The 24183-nt window shown below is 43.4% G+C and overlaps 1 protein-coding gene across 2 annotated transcripts in view; it reads left to right on the top strand.

Moving 5' to 3' along the window:
• Positions 1 to 830: 830 nt before the first annotated feature.
• The window catches only part of ARHGAP42 (Rho GTPase activating protein 42), a 176687-nt gene continuing 153334 nt past the window's right edge, over positions 831 to 24183 (top strand). The window contains exon 1 of one of the 2 annotated variants that reach the window (XM_038761754.1): positions 831 to 984. In XM_038761754.1, the coding sequence (XP_038617682.1) occupies positions 831 to 984 (154 nt within the window). The remainder of the gene's footprint in view (positions 985 to 24183) is intronic. The other variant, XM_038761755.1, reaches the window with a different exon arrangement.

Raw genomic sequence — 24183 nt, 5'->3', positions numbered from 1 at the left:
CCAAAATTCAGCCCTGGGGGAGCGTCTCCTAAACTCAGCCCTGGAAGAGGGTCTCCTAAACTCAACCCTGGGGAAGGGTTCCCAAAGCTTAGCCCTGGGGGAGGGTCTCCTAAAGTCAGCCCTGGGGGAGGGTCCCCAAAGCTCAGCCCTGGGGGAGGGTCTCCTAAACTCAGTCCTGGGGGAAGGTCTCCTAAAATCAGCCCTGGGGGAGGGTCCCCAAAGCTCAGCCCTGGGGGAGGGTCTCCTAAACTCAGTCCTGGGGGAGGGTCTCCTAAAGTCAGCCCTGGGGGAGGGTCCCCAAAGCTCAGCCCTGGGGGAGGGTCTCCTAAACTCAGTCCTGGGGGAAGGTCTCCTAAAATCAGCCCTGGGGGAGGGTCCCCCAAAGCTCAGCCCTGAGGGTGGGTCTCCAAAGCTCAGCCCTGAGGGAGGGTCTCCAAAGCTCAGCCCTGGAGGAGGGTCTTCTCAGCTCAGTCGGGCCAAAAGAGGAGGGGGAAGGGGAATTTTTTTTTTTTTAAAGAGGCTGTCAGGAGAGGGGAGCTGCCGGAAGGGTTGGAACAGCAGCTGCAACTTTCCTGCGGCAGCCCCAGCCCCCCCCCCCCCCCCCCCCAGCGCCCCTCCCGCCCCCCAACCAAAAAATGCAACCCTCTGAGCGCAGCTCGGCCGGTCCTGACCTCCTCCAACTCTCCAGCTCCTTGCAGGGACGACACTTTTGAAAGCAAGGGGGGAAGGGATCGGTTACCGTCCCATCGTTTGCAGGGAGGAGGAGGAGAAGGGGTCTGGGGGGTGGGGGGAGGGAAAGGGGGTGGGGGTCCCAGCCGGATCCTGGGACCATGGGGCTCCCCACTCTGGAGTTCAGTGATTCCTATTTGGACAGCCCGGATTTCAGGGAGCGTCTGCAGTGCCACGAGATTGAGCTGGAGCGCACCAACAAATTCATCAAAGAGCTCATCAAGGACGGCTCCCTGCTCATCGGGGCCCTGCGGAGTGAGTGAGGGTCCCTGGGGGTCGGGGGAGGGACCCCCAAAATTGGGGGAGAGGGGGAGGGGGACTTCTTTTGTTTGAATGGAGCTGGGGAAGGCGCTGAAGAGCTCCCCTGCTGGTAACCAAAAAAGGCCGGTCTTCACTTTTGGGGTCTTGAGTGGACCCCCCCCCCCCCCCAACTCCAGATTTTCATTAAAGGGGGCAGAGACCCCCCAAATAAGAAAAAAAGAAACACACTGGCCGGAGGGACGTAACTGCTTTTGCATTGGAGAAAGTGGGGAGAACTGGGGAGTTTTGCAGAAAGTGGGTTGCGTAAAGTTCGAAAACCCCCTTGGGTCCCAAGTGGATTTAGGAGGATCGAAAGGACTGCAAGAAAAAAAAAAAAGATTTTGATCCCAAAAGTGATTTCCATTGGCATGTCTGAGTGTTATGGAGGTCGGCCGGGGGCGTGCCTCTTGGCAGCCGGGGCGAGGGGAGAAAGGGAACAGTTAAAAAGCTTTGCCGGATTAAAGGAGAGGTGCCCAAATAGTGGTTGCGAACGGATAGCGGGTCTCATGTGAGTTATTCCAGTTTTAAATCCTTGGCAGAGAAGGGGTAAGGGAGGACGACGGTGCCCAGAGCTGGTTTGGGCTCCACTCCTTTTTGATTTCTCCGTTAATGGGGATAGAAAATAATGGTGGCTAGGAGATTGGGCCGGCGCCCCTAAAAATCCAGTATCCTTAAATCCCTAAAACACAAAACTGGCTCTCTTTGCAAGAGAAGAAGGGGGATAACGTGTATCGTCATCTTTCCTATCTGGAGATGCTGGTGGTGATTTTGTCCGATGGTGTGGATGTGGTTTAAAAGCCAGATGGGCGAATAAGAAATACTTTTCCACACTTGAACACTTCGAGACTGTCCTTTTTGATTTGTAGACGCAGTTGCTATCAGCAGAGCCTGTTGCTATTGCCTCTGTCCCCTCACACACTGCCTGATGACTTTGATCAAAAGAAACCACTCCGTTTCTGGCTGCTACATGTCAGTTTGGTCTCCAGCTCCTGTTTCCCAGCGTTTCACAACTCTGTCTCATGGCCTGAAATTGTGGTCTGGTGCCCTAATAGCGTTTCTTCTAGTAACTCCACTAAGAAGTGGGGATCTCTGCAATTTACCATATGTGCAGTGACTGCTTGGACTTTCTGTTTTCCATTCATCACTGACTTGCATCGTGGGGTTGTGATACACCAAGCATCCCTTCTGCTTTGATAAATCTCTCTGTAAACTTGCGAGAAGCTAAGCGCTTAATAAATACCATTATTATTGTTATTATCATTACAGCCTAGTGGAGAGAACAAATGAGTGGAAGTCAGGAAAAATGGTTTCTAATTCCAGCTTTACCCCTTGTCTGTTGAGTGGCCCTGAGTGAGACATTGAAAGCATCGTGACTCAGTGGATAGACTTGGTGATTTAGTGGCCTGGGAGTCAGCAGGAGCTGGATTCTAATCCCAGCTCCACCACATGTCTGCTGTGTGACCGTGGGCAAGTCACTTCACTTCTCTGGGCCTCAGCTACCTCATTCGTAAAAATGGAGATAAGAATATGAGCTGCATGTGGGACAGAGACTGTGTCCAACCTGATTAACTAGTATCTACCCCAGCACTTAGAACAGTGTTTGGCACATAGTAAGTTCTTAACAAGTACTATTATGATGATGATTATTACTGCATTTCCTCTGTGCATTAGTTATCTCTTCACTCTCTGCCTTAGAATGTGAGCATCATGTGGAACAGAAACTGTCTGATTTCATGGTATTGTCTACCCCAGGGCTTAACCGAGTGCTTGACATAGTCAACACTTAACAAATACTACAATTATTACTTTAAGTCAGGTGTAGCTCGTGAGCAGTATCCTTGTAAACATATGAAGAAGCATTCGTGCCTGCATTATAATCATTATGAACTCTATAGTCACGTGATGCTCACAGTTTTAAATAGCAGGTCTCCTCTCTATTTTACAGGTGAATATATTAAGGTACTAGAGAAGCAGCATGGCTCAGTGGAAAGAGCCGGGGCTTCGGAGTCAGAGGTCATGGGTTCTAATCCCAACTCTGCCACATGTCTGTTGTGTGACCTTGGGCAAGTCACTTAACTTCTTTGTGCCTCAGTTACTTCATCTGTAAAGTGGGGATTAAGACTGTGAGCCCCACGTGGGACAACCTGATCACCTTGTATTGCCCCAGTGCTTAGAACAGTGGTTTGCCCATAGTAAGCACTTAACAAATGCCATTATTATTATTATTATTATTATTATTATTATTACTACTACTACTACTAAATGGGTGAAGCAAATTGCCCAAGATCACAGAGGAAGCCACTGTTAAATCTAGATCAGGACACCTGAGTCCCAGACCTAGTTTTTTTTTTTTCCCCATTAGGCCCTGAATTATTTTGTCGATGTTGGAGACTAGACTACTGACCTTTACCCGACATGAGGAATAACCTTTGGCTCTATGTGAATTTCTCTGGAATCCCAGATTCCATGCTGTAAATTGATGACTAGTGGCTTTGATAATGTTCCCTGAATTTCTGTAATTTAAAGTCAGTTTTTGTGGGTGTTATTTTGTGTTTGCACAGTGGCCTATTTACAAGGACTTTGGCTCAGAATCTCTATTGGGTTGCAAACCAGAAAGATGTAATGCTAGTTTCTGAAGCCAATTAGCTCACATTTTCTCTTTGAAAGGGTGGTGATGGTGGGATTGCTCAATTCCTGGGACCCTTTAGTAACATTTCTTGTGTTTCAGAAATATCTGTATCTAACCAGCGTGGCTTAGTGGAAAGAGCCTGGGCTTGGGAGACAGAGGACATGGGTTCTAAACCCTGTTCTGCCACTTGTGTGCTGTGTGAACTTGGGCAAATCACTTAACTTCTCTGTGCCTCAGTTACTCATCTGAAAAAAGGGATTAAGACTGAGACCCACATGGGACAACCTGATTATCTTGTATCTCACCCAGTGCTTAAATATAAACCCCATGTAGGACTTATAGTTAGACCGTGTCCAGCGTGATTATCTTGTACCTATGCCAGTGGTTAATACAGTCCCTGGGAAATAGTGAGCATTTAACAAATGCCATTTTTTCTTTCAGGAAAAAAAAAGGTGGGGCGGGGGCAATGACTTTACCATTTTCACTGCAAAGTTGTTGCTAAGGGCCTTATTGTCTCACCTTTGTTGGTCCTCCGTACTTTGTAATGTCTCATCCATTTTTCATAAAGTGTGTACATTGTTGATGTTTCACTCTTTTTTTAAACTCCTCCCTGGCTCCATTAGTAGCAAGAATGGTAATGATAGTAATGGTATTTGTTAAGCACTTACTGTGGAGCAATCTACTTAGCAATGAGGTAAATACAAGATAATCTGATCAGACACAGTCCCTGTCTCTCAAAGGGTTCACAGTCTAAATAGGAGGTAGACCAGATATCTAGTTGCCATTTCACAGGTGAGGAAACTGAGGCCTAGAGAAGTTAAGTGATTTGCCCAAGGTCACACAGCAGGCAGGTGGCAGAACCAGGATTTCAGCCTAACTTCTCCCTGTCCCAGGCCTACATTCTTTCCACTATGCTATGCTGCAAGAGCCATGTGTACTACTACTACTACTACTAATAATAATAATAATAACAATAATGGTATTTTTAGAACACTTACTATGTGCCAAGCACTGTTCTAAGCCCTGGGATAGATACAAGTTAATCAGATTGGACACTACAGTCCCTGTCCCCTATGGGGCTCACACTCTTAATTCCCATTTTCCAGATGAAGTAACTGAGGCACAGAGAAGTTAAGTGGTTTGCCCAAGGCCACACAGCAGACATGTGGCAGAGCCAGGATTAGAACCCAGATCCATCTGACTTCCAGGCCCATGCCCTATCCACTAAGCAACACTAACCAAATTCAAATTTAATGAAGAATCAAGTTCCATTTCAAGAAAGTATCAGCAGATCAGGTGTGTATGTGTGTGCATGTGCGTGCTTGTCCATGCTGTGCACGTGCATGGATGAGCCTAGGAAATGAAAAATTTGGGCAAAGGATTGGGGTTTCTCTTCACTCTGCTGCCATCTCTCCTACACACACCCACATATTCCCCAGCCTCTGATTCTCATCCTTTCTTTCATACAATTTCCCTCCTTTCTTAGGGCAGCAGCAGGTTTGTGGCTCTGTGTTCCAGGAAAATGGTGGAGAGCAGCCAAGCTTTACTCATTTGTATGCAGCATTCCTGGTCTCAGAGCGTTATTCCACACTCCCTCTTTCCCTCTTTTTCCTCATCCCTCCCCCTGCATGCACACATACACACATACACTCTCTTTCACTCGCTCTCTTTCTCAGGGGCCTGGTGAGTCTGCAGAAGTATAATTTGATAGATATTCCATTTTGCCAGGGATCTCATGGCTCAGAAGATATCTTTAGTTCAGTGACAGCCCCAGCTTTGTACATTCCCTCTTCCATTTTGATCATTTCCCTGATAATCCTTCTCGGTTCAGTCAGTTCTAAATTAGTTCATTGATTCATCTGTATGACATATCCCTAGAATCCAACTACATGGGTACACTGACCTATTGAGTTGCCACACTGGGGCTGAGCTGGTAGCCACACTTGTTGTTTTATCGCAGAGATGAGTACTTGCCAATGGAGAGAGATTTCACCCCATTGAGCTCACATGTTCCAGCAGCTGATGAGTATGGCATCACAGAGACCCTTGGGTTTCCAGGGATACTGTAGCTCATACTGATCTCAGTGGATTTTGATTTTATTTCCCTTTGCAAGAATGTTTCAATATGCACACAATGTATCATAATTAAGTATACCGGGCTGCCCTATAAAATGGGAATTATAGTCTTACACGTAGGGAAAACTTGCATTGTACCACTTACTATTCAAATGCACATAGCCATCTCTTCTAATAATAATAATAATGGCATTTATTAAGAGCTTACTATGTGCAAAGCACTGTTCTAATAATAATTGTGGTATTTGTTAAGCGTTTGCTATGTGACAAGCACTGTTCTAAGCTCTGGAGCAAATACGAGATAATTGGGTTGGACACAGTCCCTGTCCCTCATGGGGCTCACAGTCTTAATCCCCATTTTACAGATGAGGTAATTTAGGGAGAGAGAAGTAAAGTGACTTGCCCAAGTTCACGCAGCGGACATGTGGCAAAGCTGGATTAGAACCCACATCCTCTGATTCCCAGGCCCGTGCTGTTTCCACTAGGACACGCTGCTTCTAACACTGAGTCTTTCTGTGTCCAGTTAGATGCATGTTGATGGAAGAAAGTTTCCTAATTTTGCCATCACATTCTGGCCAAAATGCATAGTGAGCATGTATAACTAAGTTTATAATATGTGTGTGTGTGTGTGTGTGTGTGTGTGCGCGCGCATTCACACACAAAACTGTGGAGTTGTTTGGGGCTAGCCATGATAAAAAGCCGGATTACTCAAAAATAGATACTTTATTGTAAATAGCCACTCACTGAAAAATGTAATTAAAACGATAAAGTTATATTAATAAGAGAATGGTAAAGTGATCATTATCGTGCAAGAGTTTAAGTTCATTTGACAACCACATCAATCGAGTCATTTCTGTATTTCTGGCCATACCAGGTTGGTTCTTTAAGTTACGTACCCATTGTTACGTTTGCAGCTGCTTGTGAATGAGGAAGAAAAAAGTAAATTCCTGAAAGTTCTTGGGAACTGCCTGACACTTTTTTGGCTACAGAGATTTTTATCAGTCTCTCTCAGTCTTCCCCTGAGTTCCCGGTCAGCTAATCCTGGGAAAAGCTGACTGACCCATAAATGTCAACTCTATCAGCTTGGGGTCTGACACACTTATTTTTTCCTCAACTGAATTTTTATTTTTTTGGTAATTTCCACACACAAATCATAATATCCATTAGTGAACAAAATGCATACCATAGCATATTCCTTCCTGAGGAAACAAATCCTATTTGCCAGACCAAGCCCAAAGTGAAATACAAGTATTTTTTAAAAAATAGTTGAAAAGTGACAATTGACAGTTTTAGACTGATGAGTCACGAACATCATCATCATCATCATCAATCGTATTTATTGAGCGCTTACTATGTGCAGAGCACTGTACTAAGCGCTTGGGTAGTACAAATTAACATCAATTGTCTGTTGGGTTTGTTCGTCTGCTGTAGGACACTTGGATAGTCTGATAAAGGCCAGTTGGGTGAGATTTGTTTTTCTTCTTTTCCCTTCCCTTAGACGTTTACCATTCCTCATTTTATTCACTCTATTAGCTAAAGGGGAAAATCAAATTAGAAAAATAAAAATGAATAAAATAAATTGTGGGGAGGTGCTGGAGTATCTCATCAAAAATAACGGGTGATCTTCAATCCTGTTCACTTTAGTCAACCCACGGTATTTATTGGATGCTTAATATATGCAAGAACATTCATCGTAAACAATACTGTGTTCTAGTTTAGTTTGTAATCCCTCTGCCTATTTACCTTACTGAATTTATTGAAATAGAGGGGAAAATTGAAGGCAGTGGCTTAATAAAAATATCCTTAAAAGCAGCTTTTCCATCACACTGTGGTATCTTATGGACATAAAATCAATTTGTCGGGAGGTTGGCTGCTTATGCCAGCAAAGTGAATAACTGGCTAACTAGGGTAAAAATACCCCAGGAGGGAAAGAGGGTTATTTGTATATCATTCAGATAGTTCAGTCAGGTACAGAGCCAATATCTATAATGACTCAGCTCTCTTTTGCTTGTATAGTTTCATGCTTGTTGTACTTTTATCAAATGACTCATTACTAGCTCTCTCATTCAATGTTGAGGTGTGGCTCGCAGAAAAGGAATGTCACAGTTGGCAATGGTCTAGTGAAATTCATGGATCTTGCAGTATCAATAAACCTTTGCCTCCGTATTAAAATGTGTATCACTATAAGTATCAAGTATTTTCAAACAGGAAGCTGCTGTAAAACGTTTGGGGCATCCGGGATTAGGTATTGACTGCTTAGTGGAATTCTTTGAAAACATTAAGCTAATCTATAGGGCCTGGTGGAAAGAACCCAGGTCTGGAAGTAAGGGGACCTGGGTTCTAATTCTGACTCTGCCACCCACTTCCTTTGTGACCATGGGCAAGTCACTTCATCCATTCAATTAATTAAGCGCTTACTGTGTGCAGAGCGCTGTACTACTTGAGGCCCTTATAAGACAGGAACTGTGTCCAACTTGATTATATTCTGGCACTTGCAATCAATCAATTGTATTTATTGAGCACTTGACTGTGTGCAGAGCACTGTACTCAGTGCTTGGGAGAGTACAGGGTAACAATGTAGTAGACACATTCCCTGCCCACAGTGAGCCTACAGTCTAGAGGGTGAGCTCACAGTCTAGAACTTAGAACTGGGCTTGGCATGTAATAAGTGATTAACATATACCACAATTATTATTACTATTATTATCAACAATATGGCCTATTGGAAAGAGCATGAATTTGGGAGGAGACCTAGGTTCTAATCTAATCCAATCTAGTCTAGAAGATTCCCCCTTCTAGACCGTGAGCCCGTTGTTGGGTAAGGACCGTCGCTATATGTTGCCGGCTTGTACCTTCCAAGTGCTTAGTACAGTGCTGTGCACACAGTAAGCACTCAATAAATATGATTGGATGAATGAATGAATGAATAATCCCAGTTCCACTACTGGCAAGCTCTGTCAACTGGACAAGTCATTTAACTTCTCAGTGTCTCAGTTTCCTTGTCTGTAAAATGGGGACAAGATACCTACCTACCACTTAGTTTGTGACTCCTGGTAATCTTAGCAGATTATCTTGTATATATCCCAGTCCTTAATACAGTGCTTACTACCTAGAGAACATAAATAGCTTAATTGTTTATTGTAAGCAACATTGAAAATTCTATTTTATGGCCTTATCTATCAGTTGGTTAAGTACAAACAACATTATATTTTACATTCACTAGGTTGTGAGAGTGAAGTAGTGACTATGGAAAGCTCAAAAATAATGACCCTGGATACAAGTCCACAAGTACACCCAGTTGCCAAATAGCGGAAGGGTTGTGTTTATGCAGACTTAGCATTACAGAAAATCGCAGTGTAGTACTCACAGTTCCAAAACAGTCATTGCAACCCATCACTGGGTCATGCCGTAGCCAAATAAGTCTGTGTTGTCGGAAGACCGTTCCCTAATTCTCTAGCAGCGTTCTAGGGAAAACACATGTTATGGCACAAATAAATTAATCACATGATGTGTTTCAACTTGCCTGGTGATTATATATAGTAGTTTGATCATTTAGGTGTGAAATAATTAGGCTGCTTAAAAAAGCCAAATTATTCTTTGTCCTATGCCACCCAGTGTTTTTTTGTATTTTCAAAGGAGTACTTCCCAAGCTATTGCCAGAATGACATCTTGACAGGTCGAATTTAATTATGTCTGCTGTATGTTAGTCCAATTTGTGCTTCACTTGATATGAATACAAGAGAAATATACTCTACCCATAAACAAGTCTGTAATAAATAGTCTTTATCGGAAAGGAAAATTTGACGACAGGGACTGTGTGCGCATTTCTTTTTGAGACAGTAACAGAACTGTTTTAGCAACATAAAGTTTCCTTTATCAACAAATCCTAACTGCCTTTGTAATTACTCTCTAAAGAATGGTTTTGTCTCCCTTAGATTTTTATGTGGAAAAATCCTTTCTTTCAGCAGAAATGATGCATTCATAGATACTTTTTTGGACTCGGGTGCAAAGTGCACAGAGAAGACCCCATTTACCATACTTGGTCAGAATGGTCTCTGAGACTTTAAGAATTTATAAAATCAAGTGGCAGAGGGTGAATGTGGTAGCTTTTTTTACATCTGTAATAGTTTATCATCTAGTTACTTTTTGAGACAGTGAAGATCTGGGAAAAAAAAGTCAACCATTGGCCATTATGACATCACTCTTCCTGTGAAGGGAAAGCAATACAAGTTGAAGAAAAAATACACACACACAAGAATATTTTAGTGACTCCATGAGAAGATGTTCCTTGGGTCTTATTCATTCATTCAATCATATTATTGAGCGCTTACTGTGTATTAAGTGCTTGGGAAATACAAGTTGGCAACATATAAAGACGGTCCCTACCCAACAATGGGCTCACAGTCTAGAAGGGGAAAAAATTAAAACAAAAAACAGAATACAAAACATCTTTAGCTTGGTTCTTACAAATGTCTTTTAAAATAACGAATACTACTAGATAATACAATTTCACTGTAATTTGGACAAGAGGCCTGGCTGCCTCCCTGCAGTCAGGCGTCTTTGCAAGGCTCACATGTTTCATGAAAGTAAAGTGACTCACTGGGCCCAAGTAATCAGGAAATACAAAGTGTTCCCTACCCACAAAAGACGCTTATTAGGGTGATTTGACTGCCCACTCCCGCTTGAATTCAGATCCTTTTCTTTATGTTTGTTTCTGTGTCTACAACAAAAAATATTTTTCCTACCTTAGTGTGTTCACATTTAGAGCAAAGAAGCACTTGCAGAATGCCATGGTTCACCAGGTAGAATTATAATCATCTGACAGTTATGTGATCCAGACAGGCTTTCATCCTTTCCAAGAATTTGCCAGGCAGAGCTCCACTCTTCCACATTACTTCGATTGAAGTCCGTAGTGTACGTATTTGATGCTTCCCGGCGTGGCTGTAGGAAGCAGCAGAGCCTAGTGGAAAGCATGGTTTTGTGAGTCAGAGAACCTGGGTTCTAATGCTGGTTCTGTGACCCTGGAGACTCTGGGCCTCAGTTTCCTCTTTTGTAAAATGGGAATTCTATACCCGTTCTCCCTCTCCTTTAGATTGTGAGAAAGGTTTTATGTCCAATCTGATTTCACCCATCCCGGTGCTTAGCTAGATGCTGTGGCACATATAAAGTACTTAATTAATTGCTGTTGTTGTTGTTGTTGTCTTTTGCTGTCGAGTTGCGTCTGACCCATAGCGATGCCATGGACACATCTCTCCCAGAACACAGGACCTCCAACTGCAATTTTTCTGGTAGTGGATCCAGAGAGTTTTCTTGGTAAAAATATGGAAGCGGTTTACCACCGCCTCCTTCCACGTAGTAAACCTGAGTGTCCACCCTCGACTCTATCCCATCTCGCTGCTGCCCAGCATAGGGGAGTTTTGACTTGTAGGAAATTGCCTTCCACTCGCTAGCCACTGCCCAAGCTAGGAATGGAATGGGAAGGCCTCTGCTTGACTTTCTCTCCCATAGTTGAGACTGGTAGAGCACTGAAAACTCTTCAGGTGCAACCCTGAGAGGTGACTTAATAAATACCATTATTTTAATTCCTTCCTCTGTGCAAAGCACAGCATCAAGCATGAAGGAGAGTTCAATAGATCTAAAACATACAATCTCTGCCTTCAAGGGGATTACAGTCAAATGAGGAGGGATAGACACTGGAAAAAACTACAGTACGGGGAAGGAATGGAAAATACAGATATGTACCAGAAAGAGGAAGGGGTGGGAGTGTTCAAGTGCCTAGATAATAGGCAAGTGCCAAAGTGACAGTAGGTGGGGGGAAAGGGATGGCAGATAACAGTTAAATTGATCAGTACTGACTACTTTTAAGGATGCAAGCCAAATTCATCGTTGAAACTTAATCCCTGTTGATCATTTACTGTATGCTCCTTAGTCCTGGTTTGCTCAACAGGTGATAAGTTAAATTGGCAGCACTGAAAAAACACAAACAAGGTGACAGGAAACTAGGTGAAACTAGGAACAATGATTGTAGTGAATTAGTTTTTTGAAAGTATACTTTGGGGCCCCTTGCATAAAAATATTTCAAGAATTAGAAATGGAGTATGGTATTGAGAGGTGAGGTGTATCAAATCATTAAGGCTTATCAAGACCATTACCTGTGCATTATAGATAGAGCATGGGCTGACAATCTGGAAACTGCTATGGATTGCTATGTGATTTAAGGCAAGTCACTTTTATCTGGCCCTTAATTTCCTCATCTTTAGAATGGAAAAATTCTCTCTCTGTCTCTGCCTGTCTCTGTCTCTGTCTCTGTCTCTCTCTCCCTCTTCCCCCCTCCCCCTACCCCCTGAGTCCCGGGCTGTGTGATGCACAACAAAGACTTTTTTGTTGTTGTCATGTTTGTTTCTTGTATCATCATCAATCAATCGTATTTATTGAGCACATACGATGTGCAGAGCACTGTACTAAGCACTTGGAGTGCAGTATAACAGAGTTTGTAGACACATTCCTTGCCCACAATGAGCTTACAGTCTAGAGGGGTAGACAGACATTCATATAAATCATTTTAATAATGATTTAATCACATAGTGGTTGGCACTGCTTTCGTTTTTGTCTCCTTGTCTCTGGAAGGTTCTACTTGAGCCCCTCCTTGTAATGTGACTTATCTGGCCTCCTGGTTTTTGGTTGTCCTGGTTCAGTTCTGCAACCAGTAGCTATTTGGTAACCTATTGCCTTCTATTCTCCTCACGCGTCAGGAGCTGTTTTCAGGCTAACAGAATTGGATGTTAGCAGGTGGATTTCAGTGACCCTGTTTTGTCGCTTGCTGTGTATGGTCATGAGTGGTGGTGATGGAGATATTCCAGCTGTCATATGTGGCTTACCTTATTTTAGAAATGAAAATGATCCTGGGAAAGCTGGAAGGATCAGTAAGCTCTATCAAGCCAGGGAGGAGGCAACTTATATGTTGGCTTTAATAGATCACATTCTCCAAACTTACTATGGGTTCAATGAGTTTAATTTTTTGCAATTTCAAAACTGAAAGAAATATCTACACAACGGAGTTTTGATCACTTCAAGTCCTGTGAAGGCAAGTGAGAGCACGTATGTTTTTGTAATATGGTATTGATATCCCATGTGCTCTGTTATTTAAATCACACACAGTAGCATTGGGTAGGATGATGCAATAGTGTCTTGAAATCCTTCTCTGTGAAAGCTGCCAGAATGTTTCTAGCAGAGACTTCTAAGCTTTCCATCCTGATGCTTTTTCATCATTTACTTTGACCGCTTGATTATTTTTCTAAAGGTGGCTTACAATTTGCTTAACTTTGAGTAACTCTCCAAAGCTTTGTGTAATCAATGCTCAGATGCATAAGATCTATAAATTCTATGATCAGAGTTCTCCAATATGTATATATTCTAAAGCACTCAATTTTTTGGACCTAATTAGTTTCCTTTGGGCATTTTCCCGTTGAGTAACTGACTTTTCTAGAAAACATCAAGCTTTCCCTTTCCCCCTGGAAAACTAAAGGAGGGGATGGGTGGGAAGAGCATTTGTAAAAGTATTTAACTGAGCACCTACTAGGTATAGATCATTGCAGTAAGAGTTTGGAAATGGACAGTGTGGGACACTTAACCAAGTGCTTGGGAGAGTACAACACAACAATATAACAGGCACATTACCTGTACACAGTGAGCTTACAGTCTACAGGGGGAGACAGATGATAACATAAATAAATTATGGATATGTACATAAGTGCTGTGGGGCTGAGCAAGTGGTGATGAATAAAAGAAACAAGCCAGGGTGAAGCAGAAGGGAGAAGGAGAAGAGGAAATGAGGGTTTAGTCAGGGACGGCCTCTCGGAGGAGATGTCCCTTCAATAAGGCTCTGAAGGTGGGGAGAGTCATTGTCAGGAGTCAAGGTGGACACCTCCCTAAGAGGGTGAGTGCCTATAAAAGATCAGTCAATCAGCAGTATTTATTGAGTGCTTACTGTATGGAGAATACAGTTCTCCCTTGCAAGGATAGTGAATTTCCAGCCAGATCCTATCCTACGGTTTCTGCTTAGAAACACCCCGCAAACCCTGGCTAAGCAAACTTTCCCCTCCCCAAACCTGTTCGCTTTGGCCGACAACTCAGCTTCTAAAACTTCTTGCCTGGCAGTTCTCACCGGGATTGAGGCACAGCTCTTGTCCAGAGGAAGAGTCACTGAAAACCTGTGAAAACTGGTTCAGCCTTCCACTCTGGGCACTGGATCCAGGACTGAACACCTGGCACCCAGGGGACACAGCAAATGTTGGCTCATTCAGCCTCATGGATGTGCTACAGAATTTTTAAACTAGGGAGGAACGTGCCTCTAATCCTCAAACTGGAAAAAAGCTGCCCGTTTTAACTTGATTCTAATAATAGTGGCATTCAAGTGGTGTTTGAGACCTTTCCTGACTAGGGCCCTCAACTCCTCTTCTCCCATTCCCTTCCACATCACCCTTGCAGTTGGATTTATACTCTCTCCCCCACCCCCTGCTCAGCCCCACAGCAATTATGTACATATCCATAATTTATTCATATTAGTTAACGTAGGTCTCCCCCTCTTGACTGTAATATTGTTGTGAGCAGGGAATGTGTTTACTAATTCTGTTATACCGTTTTCACCCAAGTAGGGTCAGGGTTAGAAGAGTGGATAGAGCACAGGCCGGAGAGTCAGAAGATCACGGGTTCTAATCCTGGCCCTGCCACTTGTCTGTGGTGGGACCTTGGGCAAGTCACTTCACTTCCATGTGTCTGTTACCTCATCTGTAAAATGGGGAATGAGACTGTGAGCCCCACCTGGGACAGTAACTATGTCCAAACTATTTGCTTATATCCACCAGAGTGCTTAGTACAGTGGTACATAGTAAGTGTTTATCAAATACCATAATAATTATAATTATTATTATTACTGCACCCAACTTGATATTTCTTGTACCTACTCTACTGTTTAGTAGAGTGCTTGGCACAAAGTAAGCACTTTGCAAGTACCACAATTATTAAAGAAACTTTTCATAGCCCTGAAGGGAATCCTATTAATTCTGGCATTTATGAAATACTAAGCAAGAGAGTGGTAGAGGTTGGGAGACATTGAATCTCGGCTCTCTTTTCATTTGTTTAAAGCTCCCAACAGGCTTTGCGTAGCCTAAAACAAACTTTATTTTGAAAATGCAAACAGCAGAAGAACCAATGCACGGCAGATACTATTGATTCTTGCTTCCACAGCTCCGAAGTTGTCTGCCAAGGCAGTATGGTGAAGCTTAGAACTTTGGGAGACTCATTTCTTGGCTGTCTTGTCAATAAAGTGAGAGTAAATGCATTGTTGCTTGTTAGTTTATTGTGAGATGCGATAGCTGAATAATGCCACTGGTTTGTGCTAAACCATTTGGAAGGCTGGGTTTCTTTGGAGCTGTGTTGCATGAATCATTGAATCAGTGGGAAATGGGGGGTTAAGATCTTCAGCGAGGCAAGTCAGGACTTGAGAACCTAGCTTTCATTTTCCACTTAGTGATTCTGGAAACACAACGTTTTTTTTAAATGAGGGGAATAAGAGACTTAGATTGACCCTGTTTCCCTTGTAGCCTCCTGAATAGCAGGGATCATACCTGCCAACTCTGTGCACTTCGTACCATGGATTGACTGGGGGTTTCTTTGTTTTTTTCTGGGTTTTTTTTTAATGGTATTTAAGTGCTTACTACATTCCAGGCACTGGACTAAGCGCTTAGGTAGATTGCAAGCTAATCAGGTTGGACAAAGTCTCACAAGGGGCTCACAGTCTGAATCCCCATTTGACAGTTGAGGTAACTGAGGCACAGAGAAGTGAAGTGACTTGTCCAAGGTCACACAGCAGACAAGTGGCGATTCCAGGAATAAACCCAGGTCCTTCTGACTCCTAGGCCCGTGCTCTATCCCCTAGGCCACACAGCTCCTCAAATGGAATCTGTCTTCATCAGATTTCAGGGTCACAGGGGAACCAAAGCTAATCTAAGCAGGGTCCAAGTTGGTCTGCTGGAATCCATTCAAGGATTGTGTGCCTTTCCAGTATTGAACTTGGACTTCTGCAGGTGTGATGTGGTAGGTGAGAGACAGACTAGGATTATCCTGTTCAGCTATGCAGGACCTTCAGTTTTGACTTTGAACTGGGTGTTTATTCTTTGAGGGGACTCTAGAATGGGCCCTAGAGCGTGAGATACTGAAGGTGAAAGGCAAAACCCAGTTGTGGGTATGGTACGGAAGTTGAACTAAAATTATTCCATTTCCTGCCTGACATCACTGTGGCTGGGGACTGTCAAATTGTATCTTGGCAAGGCCAATTACCAGGACTCATGGGAATAGGGAGGTTTTCCGAAAGCCAGGTTTTGGAGAATTTGTCTTTAAAGGCACAATAGTTGAGGTCTATCTGAATAGTGGTGGAGGCAAATTAGAGTTTAATAGACAGTGGCTTGATGTAAACCAATACCTTCACCAAATAAAGGAGGTCCCTGATAAGCCTCTTGTAAGTGAATCATATTTATTATTAATAATAATAATGGTATTAAGCACTTACTATGTGCCAGACACTGTACTAAGCACTAGGGTGGATACAAGCAAATTGAGTTGGACACAGTTCCTGTTCCACGTGGGGCTCACAGTCTCAATCCCCATTTTACAGGTGGGGTAACTGAGGCCCAGAGAAGTGAAGTGACTTGCCCAGGGTCACACAGCAGACAAGTGGTGGAGCAGGCATTAGAACCCACGACCTTCTGACTCACAGGCCCATGCTCTATCCGCTACACCATGCTATTGAGGTCATGCTGTTTGCAGAGCACTGTACTAAGCACTTGGGAGAGTACACTGTAACAGATACATTCCCTGTCCACAACAAGCTTACAGCCTAGAAGGGGAAACAGAAATTAATAGAAGGCTCTGTGTTAGCTAGCCTGGGCTTGAGTTCATTTAGGGATTCATTCCATTTTTATGGTAGGCCTACCTCAAGGTTACCAAGAGACCAGGTGGATAAAATGGGTCCCATGAGGAATCCATGGAACTTAGAAATTCCTTCATTCTTAATGCTGTAAAAATACTTGGTTTTAAGGGGTGTAAAGGGTACGGTTTTCAATGGGTGTCTGCTTCAGAAGTGCCCCTGAATTGGAAGAGAGCTAGACAGGAAAATTCCTGGACAAGGTTTCTGAAAACCACAGAAACACAGTATTCCAGGGGGATTTCAACTGCTCAGATATCTGTTGAGTAACAGATATCGCCAAACATTCATTATCAGAATAAGTTTCTGGGTTATGTAGAGGACAACTTTATAATTAAAAAAGATAGGAAGACTTCCTACTTTGTGCCAGTACCAGTGAACTGATTTGAAGTGCTTGAATAGGATGCATCAGTTACTTTACATGAGACGCCTTGTGCAGTTGAACTTGAGCAAGTTAATTCGAATTGACATATATGATCCCAGACAAATAGCTTAATTCCCATCTAACGCACCACCAAGTCAAACCTATATCAGCAAGCTCAAGAGTAGGAGTATTATTAAGTTGGCAACTTTAGTAATCTGCAATATATTATTAACAATAATAATAAGAAGAATGGTATTTGTTAAGCACTTGGTATGTGCCAAGCTCTGTTCTAAGAACTAGGGTAGAGTCAAGGTAATCAGTTTGTCCCACACGGGGCTCACAGTCTTAATCCCCATTTTACAGATGAGCTAACTGAGGCACAGAAAAGTTAAGTGGCTTGCCCACAGTCACACAGCAGACAAGTGGTGGAGCTAGGATTAGAACCCACGTCCTCTTGACTCCCAAGCCTGTGCTCTTTCCATTAAGCCACGTTTTCTGGTGGATGAAGGGCACCATTTAATATAGTGATTTAAATAGCTGTTTTCCTGCACACCTGATTAATTCTCAGATCACATCTGTGAAAGGGCAAGAATTGCAGTTGGAGTGAATAGGCCAGCACCTCAGAGAACTTCCCAAGCTGCTGGTTTGGCCTCTTTAAGCTGAGTAGGTAGACAGTGCTTCTTGATTGTTTACTTGATCCGGGGTGAGGCATCATGAAGGAGCTTGGAAGGAAAAGATTTCCCTCCACATGCAGTCCTTGAAAGCTGCCTTCCAGACTCAGAATCCAGTGGAGCAGAGAGAAGGGAAAGGAGGATGAAGGGGAAGCATGTCCTGATAGTTTTTGTAGAATAACGACCCGGGCAGCAGGGTGGAGTATGGACTGGAGTGGGGAGAGACAGGAGGCTGGGAGGACAGCAAGGAGGCTGAGGCAGTAATCCATATGATATAGGACTGAGGGATTGGATTAACGTGGTAGCAGTTTGGAGAGGAAAAGGGTGGATTTTAGCAGTGTTGTGAAGGTGGAACCATGGCATTTAGTGAGGGAAGCAGCGTGGCTCAGTGGAAAGAGCCCGGGCTTTGGAGTCAGAGGTCATAGGTTCAAATCCTGGCTCTGCCGATTGTCAGCTGTGTGACTTTGGGCAAGTCACTTAACTTCTCTGGGCCTCAGTTACCTCATCTGTAAAATGGGGATTAAGACTGTGAGCCACCTGTGGGAACAACCTGATCACCTTGTAACCTCCCCAGCGCTTATGGCTGTGCACATAGTAAGTGCTTAATAAATGCCATTATTATTATTATTATGGATTGAATATGTGGGCCGAATGAGAGGAGTCAAGGCTTACGCCAAGGTTATGGCTTGTGAGATAGGAAGGATGGAGGTGCTATGTATAGTGATAGGAAAGTCAGGCCCCAGAGCTTAGAACAGTGTCTGTCACAGGGTAGGTGCTTAGCAAATACCATTAAAAATAAAAGACTGCAGCTTCCTGAAGTAAACGCAGCCTGATGGCTGCTTCTCTCACCTTAATTGAAAGTTCCCTCCGCAGCATATGTGCACTCTCTCTCTCCATTTTTCAATTGCTTTCTCCCAGGACCTTTGTTGCCTAGCATTCTCAGGAGCATGAGAGATGCCAGTTGGTCAAAAATTCCAGTTAATTAGCTCATATCTATCCCCATGCTTCCTCGCCAACAAATACCTTAAAAAAATATTTTCCTGATGAGGCTGATTCATGCAATCATATTTATTGAGCACTTACTGCGTGCAGAGCACTGTACTAAGCACTTGGGAGAGCACAATACAACAGTAAAGACACATTCCCTGCCCACAGCTATAATACCCTTGAAAGTAACAAACCCCCCAAAAAGCAATGTGTTTATTTTTATTCACTCTTATTTCTAAGCTTAGCCCTTCAAGAAGCCACTGAGCTTCCTTTACTAAATTCTGCAACTTTGAATGCCGAGTAGTACTTTAGGAGGAGAGGAAGTGTTTATCATTGTCACATCTCTGTGACTAATAGCGCAATAAGTGCAAACACCATTGTCACGAATTTCCCTACTCATGGTAGGCCTGTGTAGAAAACATAAATTGGAGTATCTCACAATTCATGATGAATCGTATTTGCCAAATCATCACTTGTAATTCACCTGCAGAAACCCCAATCCAATTTGTATTTTCTATACAAATACATGATGCATTTGTTGGGAAAGTGAGCTAGCGCACGTCTTCCATTAAATCACAAAATCTACAATGATATGAAATTTGAAATATGATGTAACTCACGAAGCAGCTTGGCCTAGTGGAACGAGCACAGTCTGGAAGTTAGAAGACTTGGGTTCTAATCCCAGCTTTGCCATTTTGTCTCCTGGGTGGCCTTGATCAAGTCACTTAAAACGGATGTTCACAGGGGAGCAGTGTTACTTAGTGGAAAGAACATAGGTCTGGGAATTACAGGATTTAGATTCTAATCCCAGCTCGGCCTCTTGCCTGCTGTGTGACTTTAGGGAACTCAACATTTCTTTGCCTCAGTTTCATCATCTGTAAAATGGAGATTCAAAACCTGTTCTCCCCACTACTTTGACTGTCAGACCCATTTGGGATAGGGACTGTCCAACCTGATTTATCACTACTCCAGTGCTTAAAACAGTGATTGACGCACAGCAAGCGGTTAGCAAATATCAACATTATTATTATTATTACCATTATTATGGAACAAAGAGAACTAAGAGAAGCAGCGTGGCTCAGTGGAAAGAGCCTGGGCTTTGGAGTCAGAGGTCATGGGTTCAAATCTCAGCTCCGCCGCTTGTCAGCTGTGTGACTTTGGGCAAGTCACTTAACCTCTCTGTGCCTCAGTTCCCTCATCTGTAAAATGGGGATTAAGACTGTGAGCCCCCCGGGGGACAACCTGATCGCCTTGTATCTCCCCCAGCGCTTAGAGCAGTGCTTTCTACATAGTAAGCGCTTGATAAATGCCATCATTATCATTATTAACTAAAATAGCTGTTTTGTTATTGGGGCTGGGAATACTATTTTGTGAACCAAGTTTATTCCTCCAGAGAGATTTATCTAGTTTATTCTGTGCTTTTGAATTATGCTAATAAGGTATCTGAGATCACCTAGTAGTGCAATCACTGCTCTCTTTATAGAAGAGGAGGCTGATAGCTATTCTGTTCTGTGATTGGAGGGATCAACAACTGTGATTATTTTCCTTTAATTGCTTTGAAAAATCAGCACTCTTAGATAATAACGATGATATTTGTTAAACTCTTAATATGTGCCAAGCGCTTTACTAAACGCTGAAGTGGGTACAAACAAATCGGGTTGAACACGGTCCATGTCCCCATGTGGGGCTCACAGTCTCAATCCCCATTTTACAGATGAGGTAGCTGAGGCCCAGAGGAGTGAAGTGATTTGCCCAAGGTCACACAGCAGAAGGGTAGCGGAGCTGGGATGAGAACCCATGTCCTTCTGACACGCAGGCCTAACCCAGTTGGGTTTAGCATTATATATTGCTTGGGTTGGGCTCGTTTGGGTATCTGTTCTCTCCTGCTCAACTTTAAATGTTTGTTCAGCCTGGATCTGCAAGCAGAACTCTTTTTCTGGCTCCGTTGCTGAACTTGTGTGTCCTGGAGGGAACCTCCTAACTGCAGGTTGTCTGTTCCTAGGTCAGTAAAGCAGGCCCTGGAACACTCCCTGAAGTCACAGAAGTACAGGGAGAACAAATTCAAGTCTTTAATGTGTTTTGAAAGCTATGGATGAAAAGAAGTTTATACGGGCTAGGTATTATTTATATTCTGAGGAGCTTTCCTTTCAGTTTCCCAGCCTGATCTGAAGCATTTTGATTAGCCAGCATGTCATGAGTAGGGCTGTAAATGTCCTACAACCTCATGTATGCCTCTTCCTTCTAAATTGTTCTCTTCCCATCCCCGCATTGGTGACCCCCACCCCCACCCCATTATAGTGGGGGGCGGGTAGTGAAATAGCAAGGGGCAGGGGAAGGCTAGTTGGGGCTGTGCTGTCGGGGGCAAAGATTTCTGACTGAAAAAACCATCTAGGGTGTCATGTGTAGTGAACAGGCCCTTCAGGAAGCCTGAAAATAGTCAATTGTATTTACTGAGCACTTACTGTGTGCAGAGCACTGTACTAAGTGCTTGGGGGAGAACAATGTAACAGATTTCCTGCTATCAGGAGCCTACAGTCTAGAGGGGGAGGCAGACCTTAATATAAATAAATTACATAAATAAATAAAATAGCTCCCTAATGTGGACAGCAAGGACCCTGACAACCAACTTCCAGCTTTTATTGCCACTCTCAGCATCGACACTCTGCTTCATGTACTTTAATAGTAACACTCAAAATATTAACGGCATTTAAGTGCGTACTAAGTGCCAAGCATTGTACTAAGCGCTGGAATAGATTCAAGTGAGTTAGGTCACACACAGTCCCTGTCCCACCTGGGACTCATGGTCTAAGTAGAGGGGAGAACAGGTATTACATCCCTATTTAACAGATGAGGAAACTGAGGTTCAAAGACACGAAGTGATTTGCCCAAGGTCACACAACAGGCAAGTGGTGCAGTTGGGCTTAGAGTCCAAAGGTATTTATTGAGTGTTTACCTGCATTCAGAGCACTGTACGAAGCGTTTGGAAGTATACAACACAACAGTGGGACTTGGCTGGCAGGGAGAAAAGATCGCGAGTGGCACAGCATAAACCACCGGCAGTGGTATCACGCACGTTATCAATTCCGAAGGCTTCATGGCCAAGTTCGCGTGGCATAGCAGATAGAGCCCGAGCCTGGGACTCAGAAGCTACAGCCAAGGCAAAACCACTTGTCTGCTGTGTGACCTTGGGCAAATCACTTGACTTCTCTGTGCATCAGTTACCTTACCAGGCTAGAGACTCTTTTTCACATGAGGTTCTGATTGCTATGGGTGACCCACAATAAAAGTTACCAGTTACATAGTTGGAAGGTGAAGTGTCTTTATTGTCTTTCTCTTGGGAATTCCCAGGATTCTGTGTGGTATACTAAAGGTAAAGGAAGCTGTTCTTCCTTCTAAATGATGCCAAAAAATGATGGGCAGAAAGTTTCAACTCTCTCATTCTGGTAATCTCTTTGGACAGGAAGGTATTTCAAACAGCTTGTGTTGTCTGTCTGTTCATAGCAGCTGCTGTTGGACTGAGGTGTCTTCACCTGTCTGGTTGGAATGAACCTTGGCCTTTGCTCTGAGACTAGCCTCCTCAATATGAAAAAAGTTTAGCACCCTTGAGTGAATCCTCTAGTTTCTAGTCACTTTATGGGTTTTTATGCCACCTAGGTTCCACTGGAGGGGGGCAAGCCAGAGAAGTGGAATTGTTGGAGATGAGAAGGGGGAGTAGGGAAGTAGGGGTGGGAAACTTTGTGGCTGGGTGTTGTGAAGAGAGCGGGGAGAAGAAAGGATGGGCAGTGGATTTGAGCACAGTACTTCTGTTGAGGTTACAGGGTGTACTTTCCTAAACGAGGGTGAAAAACCCGTCCTTTAAATGAGCTTATTATTTTCATTCTTCTAGCTTTATACCTCCTTCTGTTTACATGGCAATTGGTATTTGTCGGTGAACTTTTACTGTATGTATTTTTTTGGCTGCAACATGCTTTTATTTTACCAGTGTGTAAGAAGTGAAAATTAGAGGACATGAGTGTGATGAGGAAGGGATTGGGATTTGAAATGCTGGGTGAGGCAGGTGGAACATTTTTTCAGGCCTGTAGGGTCTTCAAGCCTATCTTCAGGACTGATATTAATCCTTTTATTTCTATGCTTGATAGCCTACCCTAGAGGATGGAGTTGCTTTGTGTAGGAGACAAATACTGTCTTTCTGACACAGTACTCTCAGCTATTTTTCTCCCGTATTAGAATGTAAGTTCTTTGTGGGCAGGGAACTGGTCACTTCATTATTCTGTATTTCCCAAGTACTTAGTAAGCTTCCCTGAACTAAGATGATTCTCAATAAAATGTTGCTGTGACTAGTACTACTTACTACATTAGCAACAGCTAGTGTACCTGACAGGCACTGCCTTCTTCTGCAGTTTATGCACTTCCAATCCAATTAATCATTGATTAAACAGTGAAATTTATTGAGTGCTTACTGTGTACCCTTAATATAATTGGTAGACATGATCCCTACCATCAAGGAAATTCCACCCTGGTGGAAGTGACCTATTGTTACTAGTTGTTTGTCCCAACCTCCAGTCCATCATCAGACAAGATGGATTGCCCAGTTGATGATAATAATAATAATAATAATTATAGTATTTGTTAAGCACTTACTATGTGCCAAGCCCTGTTCTAAGCACTTAATCAGGTTGTCCCACTTGGGGTTCACAATCTTAATCCCCATTTTAGAGATGAGGGAACTGAGGTACAGAGAAGTTGTGACTTGTCCAAAGTCACACAGCTGACAAGTGGCAAACCTGGAATTAGAACCCACAACCTCTGATTCCCAAGCCCCATGCTCTTTCCACTAAGCCACACTGCTTCTGCAGCGTGTTGGAGATTGAGGGTGGAGGGGAGGGAAAAATGCAAGAAGAAAGTCTAATTCTTTTTTAACTTTGCATTTCTGCATACCTGTTACTTGTTTCCTGATGACTGAGGATCAGTCATGTGTACCTTTCTAGGCTCTAAAACGAGGCCAACCTTGGCTTATATTATCAGCACAACGCTGATATTCATGAATGTGAAATTGAGTTTTCATTAATTTTTCGCAGCTGCCTGACATTTCTGTGGGAAACTGTGTGAGTGCACGTGCACACACACACACACACACACACACACACAGACACACACACACATGAAGCAGGATGCCTAGTGGACAGAGCACATGCCTGGGAGTCAGAAGGACTTGGGTTCTAATTCTGGCTCCGCTACTTGTCTGCTGTGTGTCCTTGGGCAAGTCACATTACTTCACTGGGCCTCAGTTACCTCATCTGAAAATGGGGATTAAGACTGTGAGCCCCTATGGGACAGGGGCTGTGTCCAGTGGGATTAGTTTGCATCTACCCTAGTGCTTAACTAACTGGTATTTTTTAAGCACTTACTATGTGCCACACATTGGTCTAAGTGCTGGGTTAGAAGA

This window comes from Tachyglossus aculeatus, chromosome 20 (assembly GCF_015852505.1).
Source record: "Tachyglossus aculeatus isolate mTacAcu1 chromosome 20, mTacAcu1.pri, whole genome shotgun sequence".
NCBI lineage: Eukaryota > Metazoa > Chordata > Mammalia > Monotremata > Tachyglossidae > Tachyglossus > Tachyglossus aculeatus.
Note: the sequence above shows the minus strand (reverse complement) of the source record. Positions and strands in the feature narration are given on the sequence as shown.